General features: G+C 38.2%; 1 protein-coding gene across 1 annotated transcript in view; it reads right to left on the bottom strand.

Moving 5' to 3' along the window:
- The window catches only part of PROS1 (protein S), a gene marked incomplete at its 3' end in the record, with an annotated part of 67,667 nt that extends 44,371 nt beyond the window's left edge, over positions 1-23,296 (bottom strand). Inside the window, exons 1-2 of the mRNA XM_079705570.1 lie at positions 23,206-23,296; positions 1,166-1,323 (exon numbers count right to left, since the gene is read on the bottom strand). Of these exons, the coding sequence (XP_079561696.1) occupies positions 1,166-1,323; positions 23,206-23,281 (234 nt within the window). The 5' untranslated portion in view covers positions 23,282-23,296. The remainder of the gene's footprint in view (positions 1-1,165; positions 1,324-23,205) is intronic.
- Between the last annotated feature and the right edge of the window lie 826 nt (positions 23,297-24,122).

Raw genomic sequence — 24,122 nt, 5'->3', positions numbered from 1 at the left:
TTTGTCTTAATTGCTTTTCCACAACAGGCAACAAAACTAAGACAAACATTTTGATTCAATCTTGGAGAGTGTTAAAAATGAATCTTCGGGTACCTTGGGAAAAATTCCCTTTGAAGCTATTAGAGTAGGTGGAGATAAGAGGATCAAAGGGCAATTCCAGAAAACACAAGTTATTACTGTCTTGGACAAGTTCTCTAACTACAGACAAATGGTTCCTGCTTGTTATGGCTCATCTAGTCTCATGGTTCCAGGAACTAAGGCAGAGGTAAAGGAGGTACTTTGCGTATGTTTTCTCCCTCATTTTCTTTTGGTTATACAGTTCATCTCAGGGAAAAAAATCTGAGATAACCCTGAAGGTTATCAAACTTGAATTCTTCACCCTAATTCGAAGAGGCACTATTTATATTCCTGCTACCCACAGAACATGTTAAAGAACCCCTTTCTCTAGGAAAATTAGGGGACTCAAGATCAGATCTAGGGGCTCCATATTTCTGTATGATATTTAGCGGTCTTTGTGATTATTTTATTCTAGACTAAATTGGAAAAATTTATACACTAAATGTATAAATTCCAACCACAGAGACTATTGATGATTTACAGTGGGCTGAGGAAAATTCCCAACAGTTTACGGAATAAATTAAAAGTATTCTCAGGGAACACAGTACTGTAATGATCCTTTATTAAGCATTTACTGAGTACCTATTATGTACCAAGCTCTGAATTAGAGGCTCTGTTTTCTAAAGCTTGGTTTAAAATGCCAATGGAGAGAATTAATGAAACATAGTGATAACAATGTAGTCACACACACACACACATGCACACACACACACTTGAGGTGCCTTCCCCTCACCCAACACTACAAAATCCTGGTTGGGAGAAAGTAGTTACACACCATGAGGTTCATACTATTTGTGATAATTAGGTATAGTTGAATTATAGTTTGGTCAGAGCACATTGGTTTTGGCAAATAATGTCTCCCTAACAAGCCCACTTTCCTTTGAAGGTAATTCCTCCTGAAATGCTTCAGTGGGTACATGTGGAAGGTGATAAACACAATCATTAACTTTAAAAAGAAACACAAGGGAACACAGACTCAAGTTGCAAACATTCCATCTGTAACTGTATGTCTAAGTATGCTAACTTACCACTTTTCATGAATTCTTACCGTTTCAGGGTCATTTTCAAAGACCTCCCTGGCTTCTTCTTTATTGCACAGTTCTTCAATGCATTCTCTTTCAAGATTACCCTTTTTTGTTTCTTCAATCAAAGAATTTGCACGGCTTTTCCTAACCAGGACTTGTGAAGCATCTTGCTTCGACAAAACTGAAGAAAAACAAAAAAAGTTTACATGAACAAATCTTTCATTTCGCCACCTAAAATATTATATTAAGCAATGATATATTATATAAATCATTTTCTGCCGGTAAATTGTATGCCATTTAAAGTTAGTATGTTATTTAAAGTTATGCCTGCCTCAGGACTTCTCTGGTGGCGCAGTGGTTAGGAATTCGCCTGCCAGTGCAGGGGACATGGGTTCGAGACCTGGTCTGGGAAGATCCCACATGCCACGGAGTAACTAAGCACGTGTGCCACAACTACTGAGCCTGCGCTCTAGAGCCCACAAGCCATGACTTCTGAGCCCGTGTGCTGCAACTGCTGAAGCCCACGCGCCTAGAGCCTGTGCTCCTCAACAAGAGAAGCCACTACGATAAGAAGCCCCCGCACCAAAACGAAGAGTGGCCCCTGCTGGTCGCAACTAGAAAAAGCCCGCGCACAGCAGCACGAAGACCCAATGCCGCCAAAAATAAATAAATAAATAAATAAAAATTAAAGTTATGCCTGCCTCAGTAGGGTTGAACTGAGGAAAACACATGGATACATAAGCACTTTGGTTAACAGCGAGCCGTTTGGTGTGTAGCTACAGCGCTTGTCTAATGATCTACACAAATTATTCAAGCTTATGCTTGAGGTCAAACATACCAAACAATAATTTAATCTTTACCTCATTATGACTACATTGGTAAAAGCATCATGCTGAAATGACTATAAAGTCATAGCCACAGCATCTTTAAAGCTAGAGTAACAAACTTTCTCAGTTTTAATGGAAAACTTGTGTGATCTCTGTGGAGAAAGAGAAATGCAGGAGTACAGTCCAATTAGCTATTTGAAAGATACCTGATAGGCTAAAACACCTGGTTATTTATACAAACAAGAAAATGAAATTCCATGGCAAAAGGAAGATCTTATGCAAAGCACAAAATACAGAAGAGAAAGAATCAGTAACTTTGAGTATATAAAAAATTTTAAGCAGTTGACAAACGATGATAAAAATAACAAAGTTCAACATCAAGCAACAGATTGCAGGAAAATATTTCCATCATATATAACAGAAAAAATTACATCCAGAATTTATAAACAACTTTTGCAAATTAAAGAAAAAGTAATACAACAATATGCCAACCAATACAGGAATGTGTGCAAGGTTAAAAACAAAATAAATAATATAAATAAAATATAAACAAAGCAATACCATTTACACATCACTACAGAGAAAAATTAAAGTAGCCAATAAACATGTGAAAAGATATTTAACACAAATTTTTAAAAACAATTGGATTTTTGCCTAATAGATTTGCAAAAATTTAAAAGTCAGATAATATCAAGTATTGGTGAGTGTAAGTGGAAACAAGTATTCTTGTACAATGGTGGTAGGAATATAAACTGATAGGTATTATTTGAAGGTAATTTGGTAGTATCTGAAAATTAAAAGTACATATACTCTTCAATTCAACAATTCTGCTTCTAAGTAGGTCCTACAGATATACAAGTGTTGCTGAAAAAGGTATGTATAGAATGTTTATTGAAAGATTGTTTGGAGACTTCCCTGGTGGCACAGTGGTTAAGAATCCGCCTGCCAATTCAGGGGACACGGGTTTGATCCCTGGTACGGGAAGATCCCACATGCCGCAGAGCAACTAACCCCGTGCACCACAACTACTGAGCCTGCGTCGCAGCTACTGAAGCCCGCGCGTCTAGAGCCCATGCTCAGCAACAAAAGAAGCCACTGCAATGAGAAGCCCATGCACCGCAATGAAGAGAAGGCCCCTGCTCACCACAACTAGAGAAAGCCCACACGTAGCAACGAAGACCGAAAGCAACCAGAAAAAAAAAAAAGAAGATTGTTTGTATTATCCAAAAATTAGAGGACTTCCCTGGTGGCACAGTGGTTAAGAATCCGCCTGCCAATGCAGGAGACATGGGTTCGAGCCCTGGTCCGGGAAGATCCCACATTCCACGGAGCAATTAAGCCCCTGCGCCACAACTACGGAGCCTGTGCTCTAGAGTCCATGAGCCACAACTACTGAAGCCTGCACACCTAGAGTCCACGCTCCACAACAAGAGAAGCCACCAAGATGAGAAGCCCATGCACCGCAACGAAGAGTAGCCACCGCTCATCACAACTAGAGGAAAGCCCACACACAGCAACAAAGACCCAACGCAGCCAAAAAAAAAAAAGAAATGACCTAAATATGTATCAAGAAGGGAATGAAAAAATAAACTATATAATACATTTGTACAGTAGAATAATATGTGGCTATTCAAAAGAAGGAAGATACTTTTGCACTGAAGATCTCCAAGATATACTATTAAATTAAAAATTGCAAATTGTAGATGCTACATCTATAGCATAATCCTATATATACCAGCCATACTTGTAGATATGTAAACATCATGTGGACAAATACAGAGAAAAGATACTCAAGCTACAATCTGCAATTATATTTGAAGAAAAGAATGGAGAGTATGAAGTTTGGGCCTTATTTTAGAATGTGAATAGGACATTGTTTTTTAATGAAAACATTTTAAATCACAAGTAAAATCTACAAATAACTTTTTTTAATCCTGATTTTTAACCACAAATGGTTATTTGACTAGGAAGATAAGCAAATAATATAAATAGCTAAATTTATTTTTCTCTTGTTTCTCTTATAACTCTGTAAATAAGAATTAATCAAAAGTGGACAACAGAATGAAGAAAAAGAAAAGCAAAAGGACTAATTAATCAACACTCACCATAATTATTAGTTGAATAACTGAACATCTTTCAAGAGAGAATTACATTTATTTATCTATTTTAATTTTATATGGGTTTTCTCACTTACCAAAACAGAAGTTTAAATGTGATGATTAACCAGCAAAAGTGTTTGAGTTATATTTTTAACCCTATCTCTCACCATCTTTATCACTGCTCAAGATCAAATCAAGGCTGTGTGCGTCTAAAAGATGTTATTCTGTGAGCATGCCACCCGCCAAGTGTATTGCTAACTGATAAATGGCAGCCCAATCAACAATGAAAGGGTCTGACATTGCAATTATCTCATTTATTTGAAATAGTTTTAAGCATGCTACTTGATAATAAATATAGCAAAAACTTGGCCCTTCTGAACTTCAAAGCAAATATGTGAGTCTTTCTGAAAAAACAATAACACTTTGTATTAAAGATAAATATTTTGATACAATAATAAAACAATCAAGGTCAAATGCAGTTGGAAAACAAAACATAAACATCACTCCTTGGCATTTCTTCCTTACAGAATATTAAGTTTTAGAATGCAGAGGTTAATATTGATATTTAGGAATATCTCTTTGCCTATAAGGGCCCCCACTGCAGGACACAGACCAGCTGTAATAACACATCCTATATTCATGTTTGGGGAAGTTCTCAATTGTCCAGAGAGAACCAAGGTGTGGTTTAAAGGAATGTTCACATACATTTATAAAGCTAGAAGGAAACAAAGTAACCTCCATTATTTCAGAGGTGATGAAAATCAGGAGCATACAAGATATTTGCTCTAGGTTATAAAGCTAATAAATAGCAAAAGTACAACTTAGATCACAGGCATCCCAATGCTCAGACCTGCAACCAACCATTACTATTTGCTGCTGTTTTTCAAAAAAGAGGGAGAAGTTTCACTGTCTCAGATGATAAGAGGAATATTAAAAATGAAAATTGTTACACCTTTGACCTAAAGGATAATGAAGCTAATAATTTAAAAAATAATTTTGTCTAAATAAATTTTGCCTGAATTTGAACGTTTATGTTTTAGTTCATCTGGGTTCACCTCAATAATACTTCCAATTGGCATGATACTTAAAAATTTTCAAAGTGTATATTAATGATTTCATTTGATCCTCACATAAATAATGAAATATATTACAGGACAGAATTATCATCCCCATTTTCCTACTGAAGAAATTGGAGCTAAAAGAGGTTACATGGTTTTTTCAAGGTCATAGAGCTACAAAGTTGTGCTATTGGGACAGGAATTTAAATGTACCCATCCTCCTAGCCCAAGGCTCTTTCTTCCATGTATTCTGCCACTTAAATGCCCACAATGTACTTGATCTAAAAAAATAAATTATGTGGTTGTGTAGTGGACATGTTTGGTATCTTAAATAAGACATTTACTGTCCCTTATAAAAAAGATCCATCCATCGAATAGAGTGTGCTTTCAAAGGAGTCTACTATTCCTTGTCAAAAAGATACAAACATAATATCACAGATCCAAGCTAAGAACTACAGAACTGTAGGATTAGACAAATACATGTTCCAAAGTGTTTTTATCAGCTGGCTCAAAGTCAATTTGCCCAAAAATATCTACCCTGCTGTCATGCAGGAATGTCTAAAAAGTTCCATTATTTATCATAATAATAACTATGGCACCATAAGCACATAAATGCTCTTTTTGCATTATCTCCTATTAATCCTATCACAACTGTTATACACATGAACTAACTGAAACTCAGAGAAGTTGAGTTTAATCTTACCAAGTTCACACAACTGAGAACAGTCAATCAAGCCTGACTCCAAAACCCATTCTCTTTCTGCATTGCCACATTTTCTCTAATTATTTGTTTCACTTCTTTAGATCAAGAAGTTTTTCAAGAAAGTCCTTGTGAAAACACATCTATGTGCTTGAAAAGTGTTACATTCAGATTCAAATTTTTAGGTTATAATGTTTAGTTATGAGTCTTTCAAGATTAGAAATATGACTGAATCTGCTTGATCTTTTTAACTTAATCTGAACAGTGACCATAAAAATTGAACAATTATGTCAATAGCATAAACCATTATGCAAACATTAACTAGAATTCTTTTTTGAAATTGTCTTCACAGCCTTCACATGTTCCCTTCAATATTTTCTGTGGAGACCAATTTTTTTTTCAACATAAACTTGACTATATAACAGAAAGTAATTTATTGTTGTTGGTACTTCACTTAAGCATCTGTAATAAGGATAGTGGGGTTAGCATTGCCTCTACTCACAGGAAAATTCCCTCACAGTTCAATTCAGTTCGACCTTGGTCAAGGATTAATGAAAAATGTTAAAAGCCCCTTTCACACTTAGTTGTCCAAGCTTGCCACCCTTTGTTCAGAGGGGTCAGGACCACAGAGCTGCAGGTTGTCCAAAACTGATCAGTCAGATGTGGGTCTAAGAGGAGGAGGTCTAAGCTTTAGGATAGTTCATCCTCTGAATCTCTTCCATTCTGCTCTCTTGTCTTTGCAAAGATGGTTCTCACATTCCTCCCTCCAAGAGCTCTTCTCTTTTTAAATTCTGTTTTCTGTCTCTCTTTTGGCCCTTGTTACTTGGCATCCCAAGAATGAAAAACTGTCCCTAAAAGAATGTGTCTGAGAAGGGAATTTTAGGCTAGCATTTGGTTTGGCAGAGTGTTTGAATCTTTGTTTCTTCTTCACTGTGGGACGGGGTCAGGGAAAATGGCATTCAATGTACAAATAGAACAATTAGATAATACTTTGAGATATAATTGTGCCTCCTATGTCTCAACTGTTGAAATGGCATCTTCTGCTTACAAAAAGGCTGATAAAAATAGAATCGCATCATATAGGAAAACCATTAGTTAATAATGATGGGAATTTTATTTTACAATTTTATTTTAAATAATCACATATTAATTAAGTATAAAATCTTTCATTTTTATCATAAAGATTTATACCACAGAAGATTTATAATTGAGGAGGGATATTAAAAAATGTGAAGTTTGCAAGGACTAAGAAAAAATCAAAATAGATTTTTAATTAGGCATTCATCAGCCTACATAATTATTACCAACTTTAAGAAAAGCTTGTGTTAGCCTTCAGAAATAACTGCTATGTCTGTATGTATGTTATACTTCAATTTTTTTTAAGTTTATGTTTTTTAAAAGAGAACTAATATACTACCTAATGCACTTCTCTACATTTCACATTTTGTTTAGTATTGAGGACTATGCTGCTGAGCAACTGTTTCTTCTCATATTATTATATTAAGGGTTAGAAAAACTTTAGAAAAAGTATTCTATAAAGGTGAACCATGCCTCTGTCTTTCCAGAGGTCTAAGCAATAAATAGGCTGATGAGAAATAACTTAAGAGAATCAAATATCATAAGAGGTAGGTCTGGATAGGTTTAAATCTGGGAAACAAAAAGAGGATATAATCTGTGAATTATATGTTGCACATATAAAGGTGACTTCTATAACATTTGGATTAGAAAGGATGAGGGTTGGCATTTATTTAGAAGTAGGAAAGCCAGTGTCATTAAAAAAAATGTGACCATTGACTCCCATTCTGGAACAGATCAATGAATGGGTAGGGAAACAATGCTTGAACTGTTCAGCCACAACAGAAGTGAAACGGACCCCTCCTTACTTGAAGATTTAATTGTAACTAACTTACAGCCCCTAGTCTAGGGGAAAAAAAAGAGTAAATCAAACACTCTAACCAATTCCCCCCAAGATTAAACCTTTGCTTTAGCCATAGACAGAGAAAGCAGTATATTTTACTCAATAGTTATTCCTTCCAAACAACAAATACGTTTACCCAAAAGACAGAAAAGGCAGCTTATTACACAGAAAAAAGCTACATTGTCCATTCCTGTTATGTCATGTGTTTGTTCTTGGTAAGTGATAAATTAAGGTACTTCTTCTGAAGGAACTCGGAGTTCAGATTTTGGCAAGGTTTGAGGAGGAAATTTCTAGAGCCCTGTCTTTTCTTCTCTAGACCACTACACTGCACACTGGCTACACTTTCTGAGGCTACAATGGGAGGTCTATTTTTAGGATGTTCAGCAAGATATTCATGTAGTCAGCTTGCTTTGTCTTTTTTATCTCCTACACATTAGGACACCAAAACACTATCTGATTCGATGTCACGTAGCAAGAGGTTACAGCACAGTAAACGTCTTGTTTTTGTTCTATTTGACCTATTTTGTTAGGGTGGCATCAATTAATATAATTAGTTCACTGGCCTGTGTCTGTATTTACATTTGGAAAAGCAAAAGGCAACAATAAGAGAGCTGGCCTAATTCTGCAATACCCCACTTCCTGCAACATCTCCCAGATCTCCCCAGTAAGCAAGTCTGAAGCACGCTTAGAGGCTTAGAAAGACTCTAGATCTTAATGGCTTCCCTTTTGACTCTTAGGATATTACTATTTTTTAAGTGCTGATGTGGAAATGAGATTATTTGGAATATTGGTAAAGCATCGAGTAGGTGTTTATAATTCAATATAATTTCTACCAGCCTTTCAGAACCCCCTGTTGACTTTCTAAAAGGCCATAAGACACAGTCTAAATAACAATGGAGTAAAATGATAACTTAGGAAAGGAGAGAAAATGATTGGGATAAGGAGTCAAGGAAAAGAAGGAAAATAAAACAAGTAATAAGGAAAGGTGCATTTAACATATACCATGTGGGAGAAGGTTAGTAGCGCAACTAGAAAGAGTTATTTTCAAAGAGTCGTGTCCTCCTTACCTTGACAATTGCCCTCGACCAATTCTCACAGTCTCCTAAAGAGAAGCCTGCCCAGTTACCTAGGACTGATAACAAGTTTCCCAAAAGCAATGTCCTGTTAGAAAAACAGACCTCAACAACCACAGTAGAACCCTAAGCCAGCTACCTAGTCAATCTAATCAACTTAGAACTGTCTTCAAAAAATATGAAATAACAGCTAAAAATCACTAGATATTTGCATAAAATTAATAACATGAAAGAGAAGGTCAAGAGGAACATACAGACTCCAAAGGAAATAAAGGTAATTGAAGACATAGAAGATAACTTTAAAAAATCTATAACTAATATCCTAAATAAATTGAGAGAACCTGGCATCCATAAAACAAAAGTATGCTATGAAAAAGAAGTAGAGAGCTAAAATATGATTTCAAAATAAAAAACTTAATGGATGAACTGAAAAATAGAATGGACTACTCCCCACCCCCTAAAAAGTCAGCCCTTTTTCATTCCTATCACACTGACAAAGATTTTAAAAGTTAATATCCAATGTTGGCAAAGATGAGAGGAATTAGACACTTAAAATCTACTTTTAAAATCAGATTTCCAAGGGAAATCTAATAATTTGTGCCTAAAACCTTCAAAATAGGTGCACTCTTAAACTGTTGTATATAGGATGGATAAAAAGTGAGGTCCTACTGTATAGCACAGGGAACTGTATTCAATATCCTGTAATAAACCAAAATGGAAAAGAATATGAGAGAAAATGTATATATATGTATGTATAGCTGAATCACCTTGCTGTAAACCAGAAACTAACATAACATTGTAAATCAACTGTACTTCAATAAAATTTAAAAAAAAAACAACAGTAATTGGGGGCCATCTTGGAGGCTGTCTACCACAGGCCAAAATGATTTTTCCCTTTGGATGTTTCCTGTATTTTGTTATTGATATTGTGTTTTTCCCCTGGGTAGATATTTTTAGATTTTTCATTACATTTGAGAGTAAGATTTTCCACCAGTTAAAAAAAAAAATAGGCGCACTCTTTAGATATTCAGCTAACAATTCAATTGCTAGGACATTAAACTGAGGAAATGAACATGGACATATGTAAAAAAATATACATGAATATGTTCATCAAAATATTGTTGATACAAGCAAAACATTGGAAATAATTTAAATGTCCAAAAATATGATTTTAGTTAAATATATTATGATGAACATATATAAAGGAAAATTATAAATCTACTTTAAAGTGTGACATAGATTTTAATTTATTGATATAAAAACAATTACCATTTTTAGATGAAATATCAAGTTATGTAGAGCAAAATTCCATTCTTTTGCTTATATATTTTAATTTCTAAGAACGTATATATATACAGACAAAGGGGCTTAGAAGAATATAAAGCAAAATGTTACATAGGTCTCTTGCTAGTGAAACTACAGATGCATTTTTTTAGCACATTATATTAAGCATGGATTACTTGAATGGTTTAAAGATGTAAGGAGATAGTAGGGTATAGCTTGGTAGTTTAAGTTGAGGAATGATGTCCCATAAGGACAGAAGGTCAAATGGAACCCTAGGAAACTCTAACATTTCCGGAAAAGGAGAGATCATCAAAATGACAGAAATAGAGTTAGTAACACATACATATGCAGAGAGAGAAAGAAAATTTGAAGATAATGCTTATAGACATAAAAGGAGGTCAATTTCAAAAGGATAAGTTTCAAGTGTCAAATGTTGCAAAGAAGTTATTAATAATAATTACTATTATTTAGGATGAGAGCTAAAATGTATACAGTTGGTTTAACAATAGGATCACCATTAACATTCTCAGTCCCCAATACAGTGGGAGGGTGAGAAGAGAGGAGACCTCCAGAATAAACAATTTCCTCAAGAAGATCAAATGAGAATAGAAAGAGAAAAAGTGGGTGATAACTTTAAACAGAGGCAGAGAAAATGTAACGTTTTCCTAAAGTCGGGAAGGTACATCATGGAACAGCTGTGAAACTCAATGAGAAAATGCTATTTTGAAAGATGGAAAATATCATATAATTGCAGGAAGTTACAATTTTACCATTTTTATGGAGATTTAAAAGCCAGCATTCTTGAATGTGTCCTTTTAAAGTCCATTTCAAAAAATGGACCAGAGGACTAAGAAGAATTATGCCAATGGCCTAGAACCAGTAAGAGCCCGTCCCTATTACCACTCCTCCGTAGAAAGACTCAGAATCTATGTGGATAAATTATCCTTATTTTATTTTCCCTCAAGCCTGGAGATTTCAATTTCTATATTTGGAACAATGTAATATAAATGAAGGGGTTTTCCCCATACTAGACCTAATAACACTTAATTTATTATGTTTAGAAAAAACAAAACCACAGCTTTAAAAAATTAAAGCAACGTTTGCACTTTAAAGTTAGCCTTAGAAACCCCAGTTCCTAAAGGTCATCTGTTACCCTCACATCTAATAATTTTTTACTGAAGACCTTCCCTACAGCTGCGTTCTCCTGCCATGGGGCTCAGCTTCTTTTCTCCCTTCTCTGACATCCTCTCCCCTTCTCTTTCCCTGGCCACTGTCTACTGCCACCCCTGCAAATTTCTGTTCACTTCTTATGCAGAATCATTTATCTATCTTCTCTGCTATGGCCTTACAGACCAGAATGATTCAAACTCTAAGTGTAGGAATTACCTGAGGGTCTTGTTAAAGTTCATATTCTGAGTCAGTAGGTCTGAAGTGGGGTCAGAGATACTTCATTTCTAATAAACTCCCAGGTAAGGCTGTTGCTGGTCCATGGACTACACTTGAATAGTAAAGCTATAGACCATGTTTTGGAGACTTTACTTTCTAAATCTAAAGCCATTTTCAAGGTAATTTCTAAAATAATAACAGTTCTCACCATAGGAATAATTTCAATATCAACTGCTACAATATTTTTTTCAAGCTGCCACATTAATAGCCAACTTAATATCATTATACTAAGTCATTGGCTGGTCTGTTCGTAGGCATGTTAATTATGCTCTCTATCACAAATTTTATTCAGATGGTTAAAGCAGCCTTACACTGTGTAATATACATCACCAAAGGTTTAAATGGGCAACAAGTAGTTGTGCTTCTCTTAGAGGAAGAAACAGTAATCTTAACCTTGGAGGAAAAATGTTTGTAACAGAGACAATGCTGACCAAATATTCCATGTGCTTCCTTGCATTGGAAGCAGATGTGAGTTTTGTTACTTCCATGCTAAGACGGTTAAGAACAAGTACGAAACTGAGTTATCTCTACTGAGGTGGATGGACCTAGAGTACGTCATACAAAGTGAAATAAGCCAGAAAGAGAAAAACAAATACCGTATGCTAACACATACATATGGAATCTAAAACAAAACAAAAAAAGTGGTTCTGAAGAACCTAGGGGCAGGACAGGAATAAAGACGCAGACGTGGACTTGGGAACACTGGGAGGGGGAAGGGTAAGCTGGGACAAAGTGTGAGAGTGGCATGGACATATATACACTACCAAACGTAAAATCGATAGCCAGTGGGAAGCAGGCGTGTAGCACAGGGAGATCAGCTCAGGGCTTTGTGACCACCTAGAGGGGTGGGATAGGGAGGATGGGAGGGAGATACAAGAGGGAGGAGATATGGGGATATATGTATATGTATAGCTGATTCACGTTGTTATAAAGCAGAAACTAACACACGATTGTAAAGCAATTATACTCCAATAAAGACAATAATAATAAAAAAAAAAGAACAAATACACCTCCTCCATTGCTTTCCTTTCTTGTGGGGACATTGGATGCCACGTGTTCCAGATGGTACAACTAGAGATGTAAGAGATTTACACAAACCACATTGAACTTTACACGACTAAAAAATAAACTATTATTTTACTAATTCACTGAGATTCAGTGACTTGGAGACTAATCTGAAGATTTGTGGATTAAAGTGTTATCACACCATAGCATATCTTACCCTAATTAACATAAGATTATGAAAAATTTAAACTAATGCCTATATTCAATAATGTGCTAATTTGCTCCTTCATTAATTCTAAAAATAAAAGAGTTCTAGTGAAAGCATAAAACACATAGATAAGACAGAGTACTTCAGCTTAGTCCTTGAATAAAATAAACAATAAAGCAAAAGAATGAAAAAAAGCCCTAAATATATTTAAATATTAGAGAATAGCACCAAGAAAATACCAATTTTCTAAATTACCCTATAATATAAACGGGGAAATAAAGACCTTAGAAACCTTTATCACACATCAATCCATGATCCAAAAAAAAAAGGAACAAAATCTTATAAAATATCCTAAAGGCTGAGAAGGCTAAGGACAGATCACCTGGTATGGTTGGGGAGGACAATAAAGAGAAAGAGTCTTTCAAAAAGGAGGACTGGGCTTCCCTGGTGGCGCAGTGGTTGAGAGTCCGCCTGCTAATACAGGGGACACGGGTTCGTGCCCCTGTCCGGGATGACCCCACAAGCCACAGAGCGGCTGGGCCCGTGAGCCATGGCCGCTGAGCCTGTGCATCCGGAGCCTGTGCTCCGCAACGGGAGAGCCCGCAACAGTGAGAAGCCCGCATACTGCAAAAAAAAAAAAAAAAAAAAAAGCACCGCAGATGCCTCCTACTGATTTTTTAGAAGCAAACCTCCATTTTGTGGAGAGGATCACATGGTGGGAATGGTGGGTGCCTTCAGCAGCTGAGGGCCTGAGTCCTACAGCTGCCAGAAACAGAATTCTGTCAATAATCTGTGAGTTTGGAAGAAGATTCCAAGCTTCAAATGAGATCTCGGCTCTGGTGGACCCCTTGATTTTATCCATGTGAGAACCTGGAGCAGTTCCCTGAACTTGTGCCTGGACTTCTGACCTATGAACCTATGAGATAATAAATTGTGTTGTTTTAAGATGCTAAGTTTGTGGTAACTTGTTATGCAACAATAGAAAACTAATACTCAAGGCATATATAATTTTGAATTAGGCTGAATGTATTACTATTGCTGATTTTGTTCCATGTGCTAGCTAGAGCCCCAGCTTCAGTTCTAACAGCTGGTTTGGTTAGCTAATGCTATCACAGACAAAATCTTGGCACACACTGAACAACACTGAAATGCCAGACATTCCTTGACATAATATCAAAGAAAGAATAGGAGTCAGATGTTCTGGCTTGAATTGTTCATGTGGCTCCTACCTGCTCACCTCCTCACTTATCCACCCCACTCCCTAACGAAGAAAAGAATATATTTTCATGACTATCATAGATTATTGAGGAAATCACCGGAATTTTTAAAAAGCGTTGTACTGGCTGTTCTCCCTAGGTAGGAAATCTTGCTGGGAGGGGCTGCAATGAAAATGGGCTCCCAGATCTCAGGTGGGATGAGAGGAACCTGGGTGGCTGAGCTTAGGTAGCAGCCTGTACTGACCTGAATCAAAGTCAGTGATCAAATCTTGGAGAAAGGATTAACAGGCAAAGCTCTCCCAAAATTAGATGGAAAGACAACCCACAAAATTCTTCACTGAGTTTTTCACCCCAAACTCTCTGGGTTAGCAAATAGAGGCCGTATACTCACAATACAAAGAAATCACCACCTCGCCTTAATTACCAGTCGAATCAGTGGATGAATACTCTTGAATGAAGGAGAAGAAAGACGCCCTTGAGGAAGCATCTGTAAACTTTTCTCCTGGTTTTCTCCAAAGCAAAATAAAGGCACCGGGTAACTGCAGTAAGGAAAAAGACTCTCAAAACTTTATTATTAGAGGCCTAAGATCTAAGATCAAAACACCTAAGATTTAAGGTATGCTGTTCAGAATTGAGGATTATGGGGCTCAGTTGATAAAGGGAATTCTGTCCTGAAACTATAGGCTCAATCAGACTCAATCTTCAAACTGTGATTCCTTCTGATTCCTTCCCCAGGCCTAAGAGCACTGAACTATTTTCAGCAAAAATCTGGTCATGTCAGAATATTCCTGCTCAAGTGAGAAACAAGTTGTTATATACCTGGCTGTCCATTACTAAGATGGAAGAATAGATTTTGATGGACCTCTTATTTTTGAGGCATATTCCACTTTTAGATGTTCTACTCTGAGCTTTTTACTATGAGTCCAAAAGCTGCCAAGTGTAGGTGGAAACCAAAATAAGAGAGTGCTGTCTAGCTAGTTCAAAGTTCATTTCAAACAGTCTGTGATGTAGCCTAGCCAGTGACTCATCAGATCTAATTGGGCTTAAATTGTCCATAGGACAACAGGGTACTCTTGAGAAACCCTAGCAAGTCCCAGAAGAAGAATTTCAGTAGTGATCCCTTTGAGTTGGGAGCAAGTCACGTTTGTTTCAGCAATTATTTTCCCTTTGAGAATCTATTCCTAGTGTCCTTTTGGACTTTTGTGAGGTGAAGATCTGATCACAGGACAATGTGATTTGAACAGCTCATCATGAACTAGATGCTATGTTTTTCATCTAGCCATAAATTTAGTTATGACAGCAGCTCAATTGTGAAATGTTCAAATGGTATGAATGGAATGAGCCTAAAGCACCACTAGGTGGCCTGGGCCAGTTTCTCATTCTCCTGACTTCCTTCCCTCCCTCCACCTCCCTTTATGGACTCATGAGGAAAGGCCTACAACCAAGAATGAAAAGGAAAAGATGCCTCAGTGTGATGTATCAACATGAGCCAGAGGTAGACCTGCTACAAAGCTACAGCCAGAAATGAACTACAGCCTCTCTCAAGGGTGATCCTGAAGAGCACAGGAGAAATAAAACCTTCACAAGGGGCGGACAAATAAGCAGTTATTGCTCATTGTACACTTTGCTTAGAATGAGAAATTATCAGAGATCAGAATCTTTGCTACTTTCTCAATAGTTACAAATGGTCTGTCCAGTTGTTCAGAGACCTGTAAAGAGTTAGATCTTAGGCCTAGAAACAAGGAAGTTTGGGCAAGAATTGCCCCAGAGCTGAGAATATTTGTGTTCCAAGTGGATAGCCCCATACCAGGGAGGTTCTTAATTATAAAAGGGGGCAGAATGGCCCACTTAATGATTGTCAGTGTGGTTCTTCTCAAGGTAATCTAGTGCAAGGTTCACAAACTCAAAAATCAACAAGTGTCTGATAGGTACCATAAACAAGGGAAGAGAATTTGGTGACAAACAATGAGGAATGTTTAGAATTATGGCAAACTGGAGAGGATATAATCTATCTAAAGAAGGTAGCTCTGAATCAGCTTTAGCTGGACCTTTTTTTTTAAGATTTTTTTTGATGTGGACATTTTTAAAGTATTTATTATTGAGTTTGTTACAATATTGCTTCTGTTTTATGTTTGGGGTTTTTTTTGGCCACAAGGCATATGGGATCTTAGCTCCCTGACCACGGATCGAACCTGCACCCCCTGCATTGGAAGTCGAAATCTTAACTACTGGACCGCCAGGAAAGTCCCAGCTCTAGCTGAATCTTGCTGTGTTGGAATGTGGGCCCAGAATTGCCAGATCTTCCTTTGTTTTTCAAAAGAAGTTATAAAAACAAAATTTTGGATGAAATTTTCTGATTTTTAAATTGCTATGAGGACCAACACACAACTCTGTGGGTACATATGGCCTTCAGGCTGTTGCTTTGTGTCACTCAGTTTAGTGCTTGTTAAATATTCATAAAAAGGCAGCCATGGTGGCAAGGATGGAGACTACATGTAGACTCAGTTACACAGACTTTCCCTCATGAACGGTCACAGGCTCTTGCTGTTAGAAGAATTGCTATTCATTCAGCTGTTGTACATCAGACAGATTACAAAAGCCAACCAGTTACCTGATGAATGGTTAGGGCACTTTTTTTATGAAGGAGCAGCAAATTGGACTCAGAGGTAGAGACATTTATTCTTTATTTGGATTTAATTTTTCCATCAGCACCACTACTGGAAGACTTGTTCAATGCTTTATGCTAAGCCATACAACTTTAGAATTAACTCCACAATTAAAGAAATAAGTCAATGGGATGATTATTATGGTTTTCATTGGTCTTATTGTGTACTCTAAGACCTGGAAAGAGCTAGCCTTATGGAATTATGGACTGATCAATTATTGAGGGCTCAGTTATTGCCTTTTGAGACACAGTACTAGCTTCCAAAATGTGTTTTTTTTTAAAAAGTGGTACATTCTCTGAACCAGCAATCATTAATATTTGGTGCTCTTTTGCCTAAAGCCAAAATACACAGGTTAGGAGTGAAGGTAGAAAGGGAAGAAGTACTTGTCATGATTTGATGGTTAGTGACTGAGTTGAATTGTGTCCTTTATAAAAATGGTGAGGTCCTAATCCCCCAGTACCTATGAATATGAGTTTATTTGGGAATAGGAGCTTTGCAGATGGTCAAGTTAAGAAGAAGTAATAAGAGCAGGCCTTAATCCAATGACTGACATCCTCATCCAAAGGGGAAATCTGGAACAGAGACAGACATGTATGGAGGAAAGATGATGTGAAGACACAGGGAGAATGCCATCTACAAGCCAAGAAATGTCTGAGGCTACTAGAAGCTAGGACAGAGGCATGGAACAGCCCTCAGAAGGAACCATTTCTGCTGACACCTTGATCCCAGACTTCTAGTCTCCAGAACTGTGAGACAATAAATTCCGTTGTTTAAGCCACCCAGGTCGTGGTACTTTGTTATGGCAGCCCTAAGAAACTACAGTAAGTCCCCTGCATACGAACCTTCAAGTTGCGAGCTTTCAAAGATGCGAACATGCGTTCGAGTGTCCAATCACATAAGTTAGTTCAGGTGTCTGGCGTACACTGTCACGTGCGTGCATCCTCTAAAAGTGGTTGTGCTTTTGTGTACTTTACTGTATAGAGTACAGTAGTACAGTAGCTTTATTTCAAGCCCAGGATGTCCAGAAGCAAGAGTAAAAGCAGCGGTGATGTAGCTGGTACACCTAAGAAGAGGTTCATGATGCAGGAAATGCCAAGGGGATTTTCTTTATTTGAGGAGGGACTGTTAGTTTTTGAGGCACAGGAACCAAACGTAGAATTGTACACGAAGGTTGCAGCAACCGTTCAGAAAGCAATCCAGTGCTATCGTGTCATCTATGACAAGAAAAAAGAGCTGCTCCCCAGACATTGCTGGATTTTTTTTTTTTTTTTTTCCGGTATGTGGACCTCTCATTGTTGTGGCCTCTCCCGTTGCGAAGCACAGGCTCCGGACGCGCAGGCTCAGCAGCCATGGCTCACGGGCCCAGCCGCTCCGCGGCATGTGGGATCTTCCCAGACCGGGGCACGAACCCGTGTCCCCTGCATCGGCAGGCGGACTCTCAACCACTGCGCCACCAGGGAAGCCCTGGATCATTTTTATCAAGAGGGTAGATAGAATTGAATCCAGCAAGGAACCAGAACCTGTGCCATCAGTGTCAGGCGTGAGTGAAATTGCAGCTTGCCCTCCATCTCCTATTGCTGACGATCCTTCAGCTCTACCGTCTCCCACTTCCTCTCCCTCCTCCAATTAGTAACTCTTCTTGCCTGTTCACTTGATGCCAGTCCCTGTATGCCAGCTGATGTACTGTACTACTGTACTTTACAAGGTACTGTACTGTAAGATTAAAAATGTTTATTTTTTGTGTTTGTTTTTTATGTAGTATTTGTGTGAAAAGTATTATAAACCTATTACAGTACAGTACGATTGTGTTACTTGGATACCTAGGCCAACTTTGTTGGACTTACGAACAAATTGGACTTACGAACTCGCTCTCAGAACAGAACTCATTCGTGTGTAGGGGACTTACCTAACTGACTGACCTGTTCTCAAATTTTTTGGTTTCTTTCTTTACAAGTAGGTTCCGTTCATCTAGAAATTGGGAAACCAAGAAGGAATGCATTCACTAGGAAACCTAACATATTTTCCACTGAATTAGAAGCTGAGACTGCTATGTAGCCATTTCAAGTTCTTTACTCCTGTTGGAAAAAAAGAGAGAACTATGCTGAAATGACAATAATCAAGGCAAAATAGTGTAGTTGCCACATACAAGTCAGGGTCAGAAGTGTTGCCTCTCCAGGATGACTACTATACACAATAGAAATTGTAAAGAAGAGATAGATACAATCATCCATAGGTGGGAACAACAGGGCTCAGGTTCTTCCTGAATAAGGGTGTGGTACATCTCATTGAGTAGACAAAAAGATCAAACATGAGGAACTGCCTAAAAGCAGGAGACATATGAATTGGGTAGTGAAGGAAGAAGTCATAAATACCAGCTCTAGCTTAAAACCAAGAGAGACAGGCAAGCCCTAAAGCCAGTACCTGTATTCCCTTGCTTGTCTTTTTAAAATTATTTTCTGGAATATAGGATGTGTTGGTATACTACGATGTATCATTTCATCCATAAAGCACAGCACATTGACACAGAATTGTGACAGAACTAGAGGAGGCAAGGACATCACCTGGTGATACTAAACTAGGAAATGGTAGCCTTGAGCCTTCCTCTCTGAGTGTGGTGGCTGGAATCTCTTGAAGAGGAGGTCCTTTCTGCCGTACATTAGTTATTTGCATTGTATTAGAAATATCTGCATTATATTTGAAATGTTTTTCAAGTGGTGTTCATGGAAAGAAGGCATGTGTGTATGTTGTACAGCCAGTAATTGGAATGTGTAGACTTCTCTTGTTTCTGCTTCCTTCCCAGGATCCATTCCTTTGTGGGAGCTGTCCTTCTGGCACTCCACCTGATTCTACTGAGCTGTCAACCACAGGACTCCAGAAACAAGCTAAGCCAAAATAATCAGGCTCTCTTTTCTAAGAAATTCAATCATGAACAGGTATGCACAGAACTAGAAGGCAGTTAGAACTGAGTCATCTGATGGCAGCTCCTCACATAGTGAGCACATGAGTTCTCACTAGATAGATCACCTAAATGCCCAAGTCCCTGGCTTCCCTAGGCCTTGTTATTCAACATGCCATTAAGTAGGTCTTCCAATAAATCCACTGAGCTTTTTTTTTCCTCTATTTTTCTTTCTTCCTTCCTCTTTTTTCTTCCTTCCTTTCTTCCTTCCTTCCTTTCTTTCTCCCTTCCTTTCTTTTTCTTTCTTTCTTTCTTTCTTTCTTTCTTTCTTTCTTTCTTTCTTTCTTTCTTTCTGCTTTAGTTAGCAAGAGTCTGTACTGTTGTTTGTAGCTAAAGATTAATTAATATATGTATTATCAGGCTTCTCATATTTTTTCTCACAGTATTTTGAAAGTTTAAATATGCATATAGATCATTTAGCTATTAAAGAGGATATTGAACTTGGTGGACAGAAAAGGTCTATTATGAAAAGCATGACTGTATATCCTAGATAGGATTAATGGCAAGAAAATACAGCATAGGGTGTTGTTGTTGTTGACGATGCTGTACACCAGATATTGTCTCTAACTCTTCCAGCACCAACCCCAACTCTAACCTAAGCTTGATAAAATCTCTCCATCAGTGCAACTTTTTGGACTCTGAAATAAAGGAAATTTAAGAAAAGACAAAGATAGATAAACAGTAAAAGAAATGGTCAGAGAAAGAAAGAGGAAAGCAAAAAAGAGAAGGAAAATATGAGTCAGTAATGTCAAGGGTAGACTGCACCTAAGCAGAAGTGGAAGTCTGGAAAGAGCCAAATTAGCACAGCCAAAGGGGACATCCCCTTTCTTCTATTTTTCTTCACACAGCCTTTAGTGTGGTATACAATATATAGACAGCATAAGTTTTAAATCTATAGAGAGACAGATACACATATACATATAGATACAGATATAGATACAAGCATGTATGAAAAGTCAGTTCACATCTCTGAACAATTTCAAAAAAGTTGAACTGGATGATTTCTCAACTATCTCAAACCTAAAGCTGTGATTTTTAAACTTTTTCTTTAAATAGTGATTGTATTTCTATGGACTAAACAATAAATCAAATACTTGGAATTCAAATTCCATCTCAAATTTACAATCTTAGGGAGTAAACACATTCCATCTGTATCTCGGTTTTCTCATCAGTAAACCAGAAATGATTTTTAATCCAATTAAACTAGAATTAAAGAACTAATTTATATACGCTATCAGTGTCTATATATAACAAGATTTCTCCATATGTCTGGTTTGATTATCTCTGTATAATGCATATAGACACACACATCATTTTTTAACTCTACCTAGATTCCATGAACATGCAACAATCTCTACAAAAAGAAAGGGTTTAGCCAATTCCTGTGGTGACAAGCAGTATGTGTGGCAGGCCATTTTTGCCTTTTTCTTCTCTCCAAAACACTGTTATCATGTTTTATGTATTTACCCATACAGTTCTTTGTAAGCACAATTAACAACCTTGTTCTCTGGTACAGAGTTCAACAAGCAGACCCCTGAGAGGACAATGCATGGCCGTCCAGTCCATAAATGATTATCAGTGGAAATGTACTCTAGGCTCCCATGGATGGGAGGGTCATGGCTGGCTCTGGAGGATGCATTCTATGTATTTTGTTGGCTTCACTTGTACACTCTAAAATCATATTTCCCAATAGGAAGCTGTCTCAGTCTGTGTAGGGGTCAATAAAAACCTTTCTGTGGGCTTCCCTGGTGGCGTAGTGGATGAGAGTCCGCCGGCCGATGCAGGGAACATGGGTTTGTGCCCCGGTCCGGGAAGATCCCACATGCCGCGAAGCGGCTAGGCCCATGAGCCATGGCCGCTGAGCCTGCGCGTCCAGAGCCTGTGCTCCACAACGGGAGAGGCCACAACAGTGAGAGGCCCGCGTACCGCAAAAAAAAAAAAAAAAAAAAAACAACTTTCTGTGATGAGAGCATACTCCATATGTTTAAGTGTTATTCCCAAAATCTTGCCTTGCGATGTTCACATCATTTCCTATGTTAGTCTTTTCATATTGATTACGATTTACCAGTTATTTAGACCCAGTAGTTTTTCATGTTTTAATTATCCCCTCTGTGATTATTTTTTCTCTCCATTTCCAAATGTTCTTTTCTCTCTTCAATGTTTTTTTGTTGGTTTTCACTTTCATGAACTTTCATTTCATTCTGGTAGAATATTTTAGTGACTTCCAAAATGGAATGATTGCATTCCAGGAGAGTGTGCAAGATAATTCATTAAGGTACAGAAAGAAAACACCAGTGCTACTGTTCAGATTTATTTTGACTTTATCCTTTAAAAACTCATTTAAATATACGTAATATAATGTTCATATAGTATACTAGGTCAGAAGTGCAGGTGTGTAATAAATAACTAAATATTAAAAAAATAAAAACACTGGTTATCAGACAAATACTTGATTGTCCTACTGAACTATATACTTAATGAGTTACTGTATGTGGTCCATATATAGGCTTAATGATAGAGGTTTGTATGTTGAAATTCTGCTATTGTGCGTCTTTAATATAAAATCAACAAATGTTGTTTTAGCCTTTAAATTAGAATTTTAAAACACCTCATTCATCCTGATCTGTAACTAATAAAAACTAATAAAACTAGTAGAATGTTAGTAAATTCCTACTTAAGTCTCCTGACATTGTCATCTTTGAAAAGTTTACACTGGAGCTTTAACCAATCTAAAAGCTATGGTGTAATTCAGAGTTTATCTCTCCCATGCCATTTCCTGAGAATAAAACATAGCACAAGTAAGCATTTTTGACCAGAGAGCATGCTTAACCTTTAAAGAACAAACGAATTAACTGACAACTAAGATGCACTAAATGCCTTGATATCCCTATATATATATATAGAGAGAGAAAACTCAATATCCTGCCTTGAATCCAGGCATGGGAACATAAAGAACAGGAAACACAAAGTTAAAGTACAAAGAACGCATGCGACGACCTCAGATCAGTGGCACTCCGTCAAAAATCCTCAGTACGAAATTATCTGAGAACTACAATATTTAACAGTCCTTTTGATTTCAAGGTTAAAAAAATGACATCTCCGTATTGCTATGCAAACCCGCACTCATCCCCAAATAATTCGTGTGTCAATGTTGAGATAAGGAAACCAAGCTCAAAGTCCAGGCATTGCAGAGCGGAGGTAGGTTGCAGCAGGGGGTGCTGGTTGGGGACAGGCGCTAGTACAAAGAGAAGACAGAGTGGGCTGACTTTCTTCTCTACATTTATACTGTAATGTGCTCATCCTTGTCCTCTGACTGGGAACTTCAACTGTTTGGGGCAAATGGGTACGTGTTCTAATTCCTTCATTGATATTTAGTATCACTCTTGTTCTAGAATCTGTCCTGTAGGCAACACTTGATTCCCAGAGCAGGGTGAATATTGACCCTGCCTCCACCATTACACTGCCCGCTAGATCCACGGCTGATGGAAGCACTTGCTGGAAACTTTCTAGGAGGCTGCAGCCCTAGAAAAGAAAATCCTCCCAGCAGGGCTCGGAGTTCAGTTGGCAATGCTGAGAGAAGAAGACAAGACGCTAATGATTACTCACAGTTCGCCTCCAAGACGGGAAGCACTAGGGCGAGGCACGCTAGCAGCGCCCCAGAGCGCCCACCCAGGACCCTCATGGCGAAGCGCGCGGAGGCGCGGGCGGGGACGGTGGCGCGTCGCGGCGGGGACCCTTGCGCTCGGCGTGTCGCGGGGCTGCGACTGGAGCGCTGCTGTCTGAGAACTGCGGCGCGGCGGCGCCTGCGAGCAAGCGCGCCCGCGGAGCAGCCGAGCCGGGGGCGGAGGGGACGGCCCGCTCCCAGCCCCCAGCCCGACGGGGACGTGATAACAAGGACATTTCCTGGAAGCTTTTCTTTTCGGAGCTGGGGGCAGGGCTCAGGGAGAGTGCTGAAGGCCTAGTAAACACTGCCGAGACATCTTCCTCGCCCTTTCCCAAACTCCAGCGTTTCGTTCCGTTGTCCGGAATGTGAAGTTTGCCAAGGAAAAGGGGAAGCAAACGCAGTAAAACACACACACACACACACACACACACACACACGCGCGCAAAACACAACCTCCAGCGAGCCGGAGTGGAAGGTGGAGTGGCCAAGAATACTTTGAGGACTCAGAGGTCGGGTATCCTGGCTTAGAAGGAAAACATCTTGAGAGACTGACATTGGGGATGAAGATGTTAACCAAAACCTAGAAGCGAAATGAGAACTCTAGGAAGGCTACAGAGAACAGAGATACTGGAATCAAATGTGATAGTTTTGATTGTCTACATTTTTGTTTTGTTCTTGAATTTATAGCGTAAAAAAACTATAGCAAAAAAAATGTTTTGGGAAAAAAGAGAATATCAAATTCTATCACCTTCAAACAGCTCGTTTTTGGTTTTTGCATGTTACCTCTGCTTTTTTGTGCTTAGGCAAGCGCATTTGAAATATGTTACTTAATGTTTAAGGCTGCCTTTGGAGCTAAACC

The sequence above is a fragment of the Hyperoodon ampullatus genome (genome assembly GCF_949752795.1).
Source record: "Hyperoodon ampullatus genome assembly, chromosome: 5".
NCBI lineage: Eukaryota > Metazoa > Chordata > Mammalia > Artiodactyla > Ziphiidae > Hyperoodon > Hyperoodon ampullatus.
The sequence above is the reverse complement of the archived record's forward strand: the minus strand, read 5'-3'. Positions and strand labels throughout refer to the sequence as shown.